This window comes from Hetaerina americana, unplaced genomic scaffold (genome assembly GCF_022747635.1).
Source record: "Hetaerina americana unplaced genomic scaffold, ioHetAmer1.1.p SCAF_1, whole genome shotgun sequence".
NCBI classification, from domain to species: domain Eukaryota; kingdom Metazoa; phylum Arthropoda; class Insecta; order Odonata; family Calopterygidae; genus Hetaerina; species Hetaerina americana.
The window spans coordinates 34,367,254-34,378,922 of record NW_027286069.1 but is presented as its reverse complement, the minus strand read 5'-3'; the positions used below and the strand labels follow the sequence as shown (position 1 = coordinate 34,378,922).

Below are 11,669 nucleotides of genomic sequence, written 5' to 3'. Positions count from 1 at the left end.
CCATTGTGACGTGGTTCATAAATGCCTTATAGGAACAAATAAATATGATTATCATTATCATGTAAAAGATAAGTGAAACTACAGTAAAATATCGTTTACTTTTGACTGTAATGGTCAAGTATGCATCTGAATGATATCTCGTTTTATGTGCTCCGTAATCAAAGTATTATTACAATGAAATATATAGCAAGAAAAATATTTACCGACTTCCTGTGCATCTCTCTGTCTTTGTCTCTTGCTGCTCCATTATCAAACACTTACGCCACTCACGCCACAAGCAATTTAAAACAAAAAGCACAATGCGTAATCGGTATCTATGACAAAAAGTGAATATTGAATTCGGTTTACTTCCTCTCGAATCGGGAGTATATTCAACAGTGTCATAAATTCCCAAAGATTCTATTTAAGTTATTAATAATTCATTGTCCACAAAGATTATGAGAGAGATAGTTTATAAATTCATGCAATGAAGTAAATTGGGGTACATCAATATTTTTGTCTCCTAACCTCAGTTAAAATCTATTGTATTGCGTTATAGCTTCATAAGTAAATGAATAACAGTAATAGCTGCTAAATTCTGAATTCCCGCGCTAACTGGACATTGGTATCGATAGTCTCATCTGACGGATCGGAATGCACTCCAAGAAAGGTTCGATTCGCTATGGTCACATCCGGCCCAAGGTCTGACACACCTTTGAAGATGAGGAATGTCGACGTTGGCATTCCATAGGTAAATCGTTAATAACGCTCGAAACTAGTGTTGAGTTGTAACAATTAACCACACGCGGCAAAAATGGATCGAGTGGAAGACAATATCAACAAACTGTTAAGTGGCCAAACATTTGAGGAGCCAAATCAATATTGTGACTTCACAATAGCAGACCAAAATGAAGCTACTGGTAATTTTCCATATTCTACCCTTGTTTTTTATTTGAAAAACAAGATCTTGGATTGTTGCATGTCTGTCATTGAATGGAAATTTATTTGAAGTTATTATCCAGATATTTTCAAATGTTTCTAAGTCATACCAAAATAGTGTTAACAGTTAGCATACCGTTTCGCTCTATATCTTTAATCTTGTGCGTTATCTTTTGATTTAGTGGCTAGAGGGGTCACACCGTCCGTCCCATCAGATTTTGTTCCAAAGTTACACAAAACTATTTGTTATGTTGTGGCAGCAATACTAGTGAATGAGAAGAACGAAGTTTTAATGATACAAGAAGCGAAAAGTTCGTGTGCTGGTCAATGGTATCTACCTGCCGGGTGCCTTGATCAAAATGAAGACATTGAGGTAAGCTTTAACATAAATTATTTACCTAGTTTAAGATTTTTCAGTGGCATCCCCGCAATGCTTACTAAACTGGAATTTATATCTTATTAAATTGTAAAGTAATGTCCCTACCGAATTTTACGTTCGCGTTTATTTTTTGAAGGATGCTGTGATTCGCGAGGTTAAGGAAGAAACTGGACTTGACATGAAACCAACTACTCTGCTAATGGTTCAAAGTACTGCCGATGGTTGGATGCGATTTGTATTCACTGGAAAAATAGTGGGTAAGCTGAGTTTAAAACGAATCTGGGTTAAATTATAGTATTTTCACGAAATATGTTTCAAAGAACGTTTGAGTTCTGTCGGCAACGAACGGTAACTCATTGTAGACATTTCAAATTGCAGGTGGAACTTTAAAGACCCCAGCTGATGCCGATGACCACTCAATACAGGCCAAGTGGATTGACAATATAGATGAACTTGATCTGAGGAAAGATGACATATACCCTATTGTTGATCAGTGCAGGAATTACATACACCACGTTAATAAAGCTGGTGGAGCAGTTGCTGCGGAGGCTAGAGATTTGGAAGGAGCTGATGGTATGTACAGTCTCTCAGTCAGCATGTGCCCTTCTGTTACTTTCCTGACCTGAGACTTTTTACATGCCAGAAAACCTCTGAGATTCTCCTACTGTGGAGTGCCATAATCAAGTACTTTGCTATTCAGCCATACTGCACACATTTTTAGTTAACATAAGTTTAGTCCAATAGGTTTTCTAGCATAAGATTCCCATAATTTGATTAATTACAATTCTTTCATTGATTATGTTGCATATTTTTTCTGTATGTTTCAAGTTGATGGCTTGCACATTACACAGAAAGTTAAATCTCAGTTCTTTTGTTCATGATGCTATCAGCAAAAATATTAAAGGGAGAATTGATAGAAAATATATAACAGGACCTTGGCCATAGAATCAATGATTGGGATAATTGCCTTTGACAATTTATCCAATCTTTGGTGTTAATAGACATTGGGTGTTTCAATTGCCAAGCAGGTAAAACCCCCCAGCCCTCTGAAAGCCTTTTCAGAGTTGAATATTATGCTGGAGTCATAAATATTACACATATCATGGTCGAGTGAATCATTCTAATCAGTGAGAATTGATATTATTTATTTGGACAAGCTGTTTTTATTTGAATTTTTTGTTGCAAAAATAGTCTTGAGATAGGAGACTTATGACTGACCATTTTTCCAGCAAAGACTCCTGAATTACTACCTGTTAATCAGTATCATGAATCCACATCTTTGACGAGATATTAATTTTATGGGAATCTTGTTTCATCTTGCCTCTGTCTACATGCAGAGCGACTTTAGATGTTTGACACAAATGCAAATGCTCTCTCATACAGATGTTGCTCATATTGTGTTTGCACAAGGGATATGTGCCCAGAATACTTATTCAGTCTCCTCATCCCCAGGTATCTTATTTTGAAAGATTTGATCCCTAAGCTCATTATTTACAACTGAAGTATATGTAGCATTGCAGTTTTTAAGTTGGTTATGTAGCAGCACTCACAATTATAGTAGTGTTTGAACTGTCTTGCCAATTCATCAAATTTCAAAGCTTTCTCTCTAATCATATACTTCATAAAAATGTCCATATATGGGTACAAAAGACAGCTTCATTCATTCCATTGGCCATCATTATGAAGCAACTTTGAAATTTGCAGGTTTTGATTTTTATTTGGTAAAGTGGAATGTGCCATTATGTTGCCAAGTGGTATGGAGCACACTTTATAATTTCCTAACATTTTGGGTCATTTCTCCTGAATGGAATTGAGATGTACCAGAAAAAGTTCTTGGAAAGTATAAGTGTTGTATTTTCAACATGCACGATTTAAATTTTGTATGTGATAAATCATTCTTATAATGGAATCCCCCATTTTCTCAGGTAGTTCGATGAAGATCTAAGGTCTTATGTTGTAATTATTTGGATTAATGTCCTTATTATAGATAATTCTCTGAGTTGGACTAAGTGACATCATTTCTATGGAAATCTTTATGCCATTTATGTATAAGAAACTAATGCAAAAATGTGATGTAAAAAAGGCATCCTCACATTTTAAGCAATGACCGAAACTAGATTAATAATGAATCTCTGTCAATTCACACATCATAGCTCAGATTAATTGTGGGCCCACTTTCCTTGAAGAAGAAAAATCCCTTATCCTCCTCAGTAAATTATTTTGCGTTCAAACTTCATTGTTAAAAATATATTCTTGTGGTTAATGTGATTTACTTTTAAAACTTGTTTTCAGATTGTGCTTTTGATTGGCACCCAAACCTTTTGCCAATCAGGAAGTCACACAAGAAGTTGTACCTGCGAGTGGTTATTTGTGTGAGGAAGAGATCAAACAACCGTGTTCATGTTCTTCTTTCCGAGAAAAATGAAATACACCTGCCTATGTGTGAACTTAACCCTGTCCACAGCACTCATAACACCTTCAAGAAGTACATGATGGTATGTATGTGTAAACATATTATGAAACTTGAGGGGTAGGACAGTTTTCATTGGAATAGAGAACTTTTATTTTTTTGCAAACTTATGTTGACCAGAGGCAGAGTTGGTTTCATGAATGCTCTTATGTTCATGGGACTTCTAAAAATTCCTCTCGTAAAAACCTCATTGGCCACATTCAACCATGACTTTCTCCATTTTCTCATCTCTCATATTTGTTTGTTTATTGACTGCACATCTGTGAGTCAAATATGACATAAGAGGATTTTCTAAATGGATAAATGCTTTGTGATTGTTTTTACAGATTATTGTCATAGGACCTTTTTTATCATAGCTCTCAATTTATAATTCCCATAGAAATATTTTGAAACAAATTAAAATTTTCCTAAGCCTATTCTGTGAATTTAGAGTATGGGCAAGTGGTGTAACAGATATAGCACCATTAGAATGTCACTATGAGTAGCATCCGAAAGATCTCTATAAGCAGTCTATGTGAACCTGTGACTGACTTGTAGCTTTGAGAATGGTTTTCATCCATTTTGGCTACTTCTGTGTTAATATAACTGATGTGTGTATAAGCTTAAGCATGTGCTCAAGTTGAACTTTTAATTACCAGTTGTCTACTGGGGAGAAAAGTTTTTGAAGGACTCAAAAACAATGATTACATTGTGACCTCTTGTGGACTAACCCCTGGCTAATACTGCACTTAACACACTAGCTGCCTCAATTGCTATCAATCGTCACTTAACATTCTCCCCAATAGCAGTCTTTGTCATCCCACTGCCCCCCAATATCTGGTGCATAGACTTTCCTGCCTTCTTTGATTTTCTCCCAACAACCTTCTCTCATTCCCTACCATACACTTCTTTGTTTGTTTTCTCTATTCTTCTTTGGACTAACTTCTGTCTGAAATTTATGTATCCCATTTCCTCAACAAAGAAGTTCTGAAACTATAAAATATTATACTCAATGTCAAAGTTTTCATTAATATTTTCTTTTCTTAAGAAAGTCCCCATCACCATCCCTTCTTAACCTCTTTCAATTCTTCTCTTGATTTCCTGCTAGGTACTAGGCCATTTTTATCTAAATTACTTCCCAAATAATTATAGTGCTTGCAATAATTATCCATATTTACCATTATAAAGCTCAGTTTCACCAACCTTTTGTTGGCCGCAATAACTTGATCAACAATCATAGCCTTTCATTGGCTTTCTGGATATTTTGATAACCGTTAACTTTTGGCTATTTCACTACTGATTAACCATTAATTTTAGTTAGTCAAACAATTATCAGTAATTAAGCATTAATTTTTGTTGGGGAAATATAGCCTGTATTTTATTTTTCTCTCTCTGTAAGCCCTGTGTATCTTGGAGTATAATTTGACGCATCAACTTTTTTGCCAGGAATGGCAGGGGAAAATTTTGTGTGGTTCTTGTTTGAAACGATATCACGACCTTAATTAAGAGTAAATTTATATTGTTGGCATTCATATCCTGTGTGGTAGGCCAAAGGTTCTACAAGCAGGCCTGCTGGAAGTATGTATTGTATTCCAGGGGTAGGTTGTGCTTTTTAGAACCACTTAAAATGTTTTCGCCAAATGCACCAGGAAGCTATGAGCCAATTTTTTGACTTTAAATGTCAATAATCACATTGGTGTGGCCAGTAGTTAGCCTATTGCATGGAATTTAACATGATGAATATTTAGAACACAAAGTTATAAGTAATGGATTCATTTGACCTATATGCATGCCAGCTTTTACGGTCAACTGTTCTATGTCAAGCTTCAGTCAAGTGTATTATTTCTTCCAGTATTTCTTGAAAATAATGCTTTGAAAACTGTAACCATTGCAGGTCTTATTTAAATTGAAGAAGCAAGGTCATGATATAGTTTCTCTGACCCCTTAGGTGAACAGAATTTATTATTTCTAGTTGTCTCATCACCACTTCCTCTTTCAGAGTATGCCTTCCACCATTTCAAGCATGATGGGTTACCTTAATATTAAAAGCTTAATTATTCTAAATTGATTCACAACAGAGAAAATTGTTGTTCGTACATTTCCATATTTGTATCAGACCAAGAGTTTACTTTTCAAATGTTGTAACGTGGTAATCATTGGTAATAAATATCAATCTGTAAGGAAACATTTGTATCTATCATTGTCAAAAGTGGCTCACAAAGATAAAAACTAAGGTCTGTTTAGAATTCTGCAACCAACATGATTAAATCAAAATGTTCTAAGGGCAGCAGGGTAGGGTGCATAGCTTGAAAAATTAGTATAAAAGTTTAAATTATTTCTTTCAAGGAAATATTTGGAGCTGACCTACCTACACACCGTCCCCATGGTCTCATATGCATGGAGCACAAGGCAAAACTGTCGGGCAATGAAGATCCAAAAGTTGAGATTGAAAACGATGGTTTATGCCTTACTCTTCTTGTATCTGTTCGTGATGCTCTTGAGGATGTGGGCATAATTGATAAGTACACTTGGCTCGAGGTGTCAGAGTCCCTTGGGCAGAGGTTACTCAACCGGCTAGCTCGTAATATGACTGTATATTTGGGGCCTCCCAAGAGGGCATGAAAGGTTCATATCTATCACGATATTAATACTTGCATCTGGGTTGGTTAGACTATGGTTGTATTTTTTATAGTTATGTATTTTAAAAATTTTATGCAAGTTTTATCTGAGATCTAAAAGTTGAATTGTTGATATGAATTTTTAAATTTGTTTACGTTATCACAAAGATGTAGAAAATATTTTTATGTTACTTCTACGTTTTATTTTGTAGGTAGAAAAGTTACTCTAAAGTCTATCATTTTATTAATATGTATGCTTGATTTGTTAATCAAATTTCCATATTTCAGTTTATTTCATTTGCATTGTTAAAATTATCAGGTCTAATTTTAATTAACCCTAAGTCTGTTACCAATTTCATGCACTCTTACGTAAACATCACGTTCTGCAATATACTGTGATATGCCTTTACAAACATGATTTAACTGTCAGTTTGCTAATTACTAGTAACATTTGATGAAGACTGATGATAATACTCTTATGTAGTCCATGTAAAAGTTAAGCATATTTACTTGAGACACTTTAATTCTTCAAAAAAATATTTGCTCTATCTTAAAATTACATGACTCAAAACCTTAGCTGTCACAAGTGTAATTTAAGGTTGTGATAAAATTCTTAACTAATGCTTATTAGTTCCATTGAATGGACACATAAGCAGGTAACTCTCTATTTACATGGTTTTAATTAATTATTGAAACAAAACTGTTGTCACGAAATTTCCAGTCTCCATTAATCTGCTGTAGTTTCTTAAGAAAATAAATTTACAATCAAAGGAGCATATTTAACCATCGTCATTATCAGGAGTAAATACTATATACAGTATGGCATTGCATAGAATATACTATATGATATGATAGCAGTATACCTCTGATCCAGATAGCTTTAATTGTCTCTGATGATTAAGAATAATAAAAAGAACAATATGAATGAATAACTTATGCATATTTAATAACCAGAAAATGTTGAAAATATTTAACTCCTTAGAGATTTTTTGACCCCAGGCAATGATTCTCCTGATCGGGGTTAGCTAGAAAAGAGCAATGCTGAAGTGCAGTAGGCACCAAAACTTAAGTAAATTTAACCATTGTCTTATTGGAGCCAAAAAGCTCAAATTAATGTCCAAACCACAAAGAAATAGAATCTATAGTTTTTTAGGGTTGCCTCTCATAATCATTTCTTTGAAGACTTAAAATAGTAGACTGGATAAGCAAAAGCCCTCCTCAATAAGGTGTTCTCAGCAGTTAAACCTACGAAACTGTTATGCCCACATGCAATCATTGTTAGGTCTTTCCAAAATGTCTCTTTTGGAAAAATCTTTAATTGCCCTGTGTATCAGAAATGTAGTTTGAAGAAATTATTGCATACCTCTGAGGACCTAACTGAGGGATTATCTCATGAGGCCATACTAGGGAAGAAGCCTCTAAGAAACATAATATGTTGGACAATCCTAAGAAAAGTGAAATCTATTCCACTGTTTGAGGGCTGATAACCAGTAAAGTATAATATGCATGCTGCACAATTTCCAAGCAACTAGATGACTTCCTGTGAATTACCTGCTCAGTGTGTAAAATCTCGATGTAGTGTCATATAGGAAATAATATTAGTTCATTCTACATAGAATTTGATTATTCCATAAATCACCCTGGTCAAATTTGTACTAATTTCAAGGAACATTTAGCTCTTTTCTTGAGCATTCTCAATCATGAGAATGAATCATAAGACATAGGAGTATATTGCTCAAGCATCCTCAATGTAGTCTGTGAACTAAGCACTTGCAATGGAAAAGTAATACAACCAAGAGCAACCACAAAGAACTTCAGGAGATGTGATGAAATTTACTTTAACCGAGTCATTCACTGATAAGAATGGAAATGCATAAATTTCAGTATGAAAATGAACTAGTTTTTGGTCAACCGATAAATATCATTCTAGTGTCAACAAGAGTTTTTGTCGTACGTCAAAAGACATCTCATGGAGTCCACAAAGTTGTGGTTACCCTGCCATTTCAATCATCAACGAGTCGGCAGAGTGTTAAGATGAATTGAACCATAACTTGATTAATGTTAACAGTTAACTCAAACAGAAATCTTAGGTCCTACCTGCATTTCAGGACATAGAAAATGTTCCTTGAGAGTGGTTTAATCCAAAAAGAATGAAGTTTTTAATAATTGATTTGGTACAAATGGCTCAGTTGGTATTGGGATTGTTTGGGTTTGATTGATTGGGTTAAGTTTTTTATCAATTTTCCCCAGGTTTTTGAGGCACCATATTCCATGCCACTTACACAAGTGTCTTTAAGTATATATAAAACCTTAAACACATTATTATGACATATATATGTATATTATATACATGTATACTTTCAATTTAACAGCCCAGAGTTGTAACACAGTATTGCCATTATAATCTTTAAGATAATAGCTTCTGAGGATCCATAATTAAAAGAGAAATATACTTTAATACACAAATAAAAAACACAACAACATAGCGGTACTAATGAAACAAAATAGAAAGGAGATGACTGCGAGAAAATGAATAGGGGTAGTTGTTCATGAATAAAAGTTAGATAGTGAAATAAGTTAGCCGCTAAACAAGTTGTACTAAAAATTTGGGTATTATTTTAAAAATTGTGTTACTTCTCAATTGTATGCATAAAATATTGTGAAACTTCTATGTGCAGCTTGTTAGGGTTTCAGTGTGTCAGATCACTTTAAACCTCTAATTAAATAGAATACTTATTTATTACATGTTGTCCCTATTTTTTATTTTGTTAATTTAGATTTCCTATTATTTAATAGATGTGGGAATATAGCATTCATTGGTTGAGTTGTATATGCTATTCCCACTTCTTTGTCTTAAACTAACATTTCCCTAGCTCTACCTTTTCCACATTTTTTGTTTCATGTCTGTATGGTGGTCTCCAATAATCCAACTTCTGAGTAAACAGAGAGTTACCTGTACTTATTATTACTTTATATTTATCAGCTATCTAAGATGCACTTCATTTAATGCTATCTAATTGCTTCCCATTAAATCAAGTGTATCAGGTTTTATGGTCCACACAAGATAATTTCACTGTCTGTACTAGTCACCATTGTGTGAAATAAACGCCATAAATATTGTTTATAACATATAATCACTCTAGGTGTAAATGAGTAAGGAAGCTTATTTCTTGTGCCTGCCTTTAAATCTAAAAAGCAAAGAATTATTTTTTAGCAAGTATTTCATAGCTTGGGTAGCTGTGGAACAGAAACTGCTGGGGAAGAATGAGTGCAGTCACAATTACGGTAATGCCCAAGAAATAAATGAATAGTGCTTCTTTCCTATTCTAATAAAGTCCATGATCTGTAAAAGTTTTACCCTCTTCTTCCACAATCCAAATGTAAATGTTGCAAGACATTTTTATTTTAATTAAGGGTCTCCATATGAAAGTAATATATGTCAGAATTATCGTTCAAATTTACTATATGATATATTTATCTTTAAAAGAAGCACAAAGTAAAGAATAATTAATGATGAAAATGGCCTAAAATGCTTTAATACAGCCGTATATAGCAACTAGTTAGGAAGAAATGTGATTGAAAAAGCATTTGTTTCATTACTTATATAGCTCTGTATTTCTCTAAGATTACCATTTGTTTAATGTTGTTAAATATTATTGATGCTGTCAATTTCATGCTTAAGTGTGTTAAATGTACTACTCCATTTGCGTTTGAAAGGGAAGAAAAGTGGATTGAATACAATTATGAATGTATCAGGTACCTAAAGTATTTTATCACCCTGTTTTTTTCATTAGTTGCATTTTTAACATGTATTTTTTTAATATTTACCTTATCATCAAAGTATTATTTTGACTTCTTACTATTTTTTTGTATATTTCTGATGGGGATGGCTCTTCTATGTCATGTAAACAAATGCATGCACTTGAATTGTCATATCAAAAAATATATATATATATATTGTGCATAGCCAGTGAAAAGTTTTTGATACTCATGTATTTTATTATTAGTTGCAATTTTTAAATAAAGAGCATTATAAAGAATTCTGAGAATTTTCATTATGTTGATTAGAAAAAGCTTGATTATGGAAAATTGAGAAAGGTGGTTGGTTGCTCAGGGATAGTGTCTGAAAGTTACTATGATATGCATATACAAAGGTTACACTCAGGGGCTTGTTGAAAGAAGATTCTACCTAAATAAAATATAGTGGTGCAATATGGCACTGCTTTTGGCACTTACTGGAATTATTCAGATAAATCTATACCATAAGTCTGGTGTCATTACTTTTAGGTCCAGGCTAGTTGAAACACATTGTGGAGGACCTCAAGATTCAATATTACATCTACTGTTAATTATTATATTCATTTATTATCCTCCCACTTATTTACCCTACATTGAAATTAAATTATACACTGGTGGTACATGTACATCTGCATGGGAAAGAATTAACACCCCCACTCCAAAAAAACATGTTAAACTGTTGTAGGTTGAACATCTTGCTACTGAGAAGAAACGTTTTCTACAATTTCATATTAAAATCAATCCACCCTATTTAATGATCCCGCTAATAATAAGTCCTCTGAGTACAGAGTTGCATATTATAATTCACCAGTCCAGTTCCACAAAGTTGCTGGGATTATCTCATTGTGGAAATCTTTACTGGTATTCTCATGTTGATGAAATAATCGATAAAATGGCCATTGGGACTTTCGTTATCAGGAAACCTGCCCTAACTACCTCACTTGCAACTTAGCAAGTGGTATACAATGTCAAAATTTATTCCTACCAGGTCTATGGAAATTCCTACCAGGTCTATGGAAATTCCTACCAGGTCTAGGTGAACTCTAATGCACCAATAAATCCTCCCATCAGAACCTCAGGAAAGTGACAATTCAAGAATTGAAATTATGATTATACATTATTGCTCTTTACTTATAAAAAAGAATTGCTATTTTTAACCAAATTCCTCCATGTGTGATCACCTGACACATGGATGGGAGAATGTGCACCTGAAAAATCAACCACTTGATATCTCTTATGAAAGACCCACATCACACTGCTTCACTAATTAATAATAAACTTCCAATAAACATAAAAATAAAGTCCACGGTTATTACTTTTAAAATTGGACTTGATAAGTTATTACTCCTTAAGTGCTACTATTGTGTAGATGAATTCTAGGTTGACAATGGTCATTAGAATGATACCTCGGTGTTATAGTGCTCTGTGTTATAATTATTTCATGTATTATCATTCTTTATTTTCCTTAGTATACTGACCATGTCTATGTCATGTACTTGACCAAAAG

The 11,669-nt window shown here is 33.7% G+C and overlaps 1 protein-coding gene across 1 annotated transcript; it reads left to right on the top strand.

The window, feature by feature from the left end:
- The first annotated feature begins 637 nt into the window (after nt 1-637).
- Nucleotides 638-10,384, top strand: LOC139690617 (8-oxo-dGDP phosphatase NUDT18). The gene is made up of 6 exons (XM_071588104.1): nt 638-899; nt 1,101-1,291; nt 1,434-1,554; nt 1,676-1,870; nt 3,590-3,792; nt 6,093-10,384. Exons 1-6 carry the CDS (start codon nt 794-796, stop codon nt 6,366-6,368), a joined length of 1,092 nt encoding a protein of 363 aa, XP_071444205.1. The 5' UTR covers nt 638-793; the 3' UTR covers nt 6,369-10,384.
- The last annotated feature ends 1,285 nt before the right edge of the window (nt 10,385-11,669 follow it).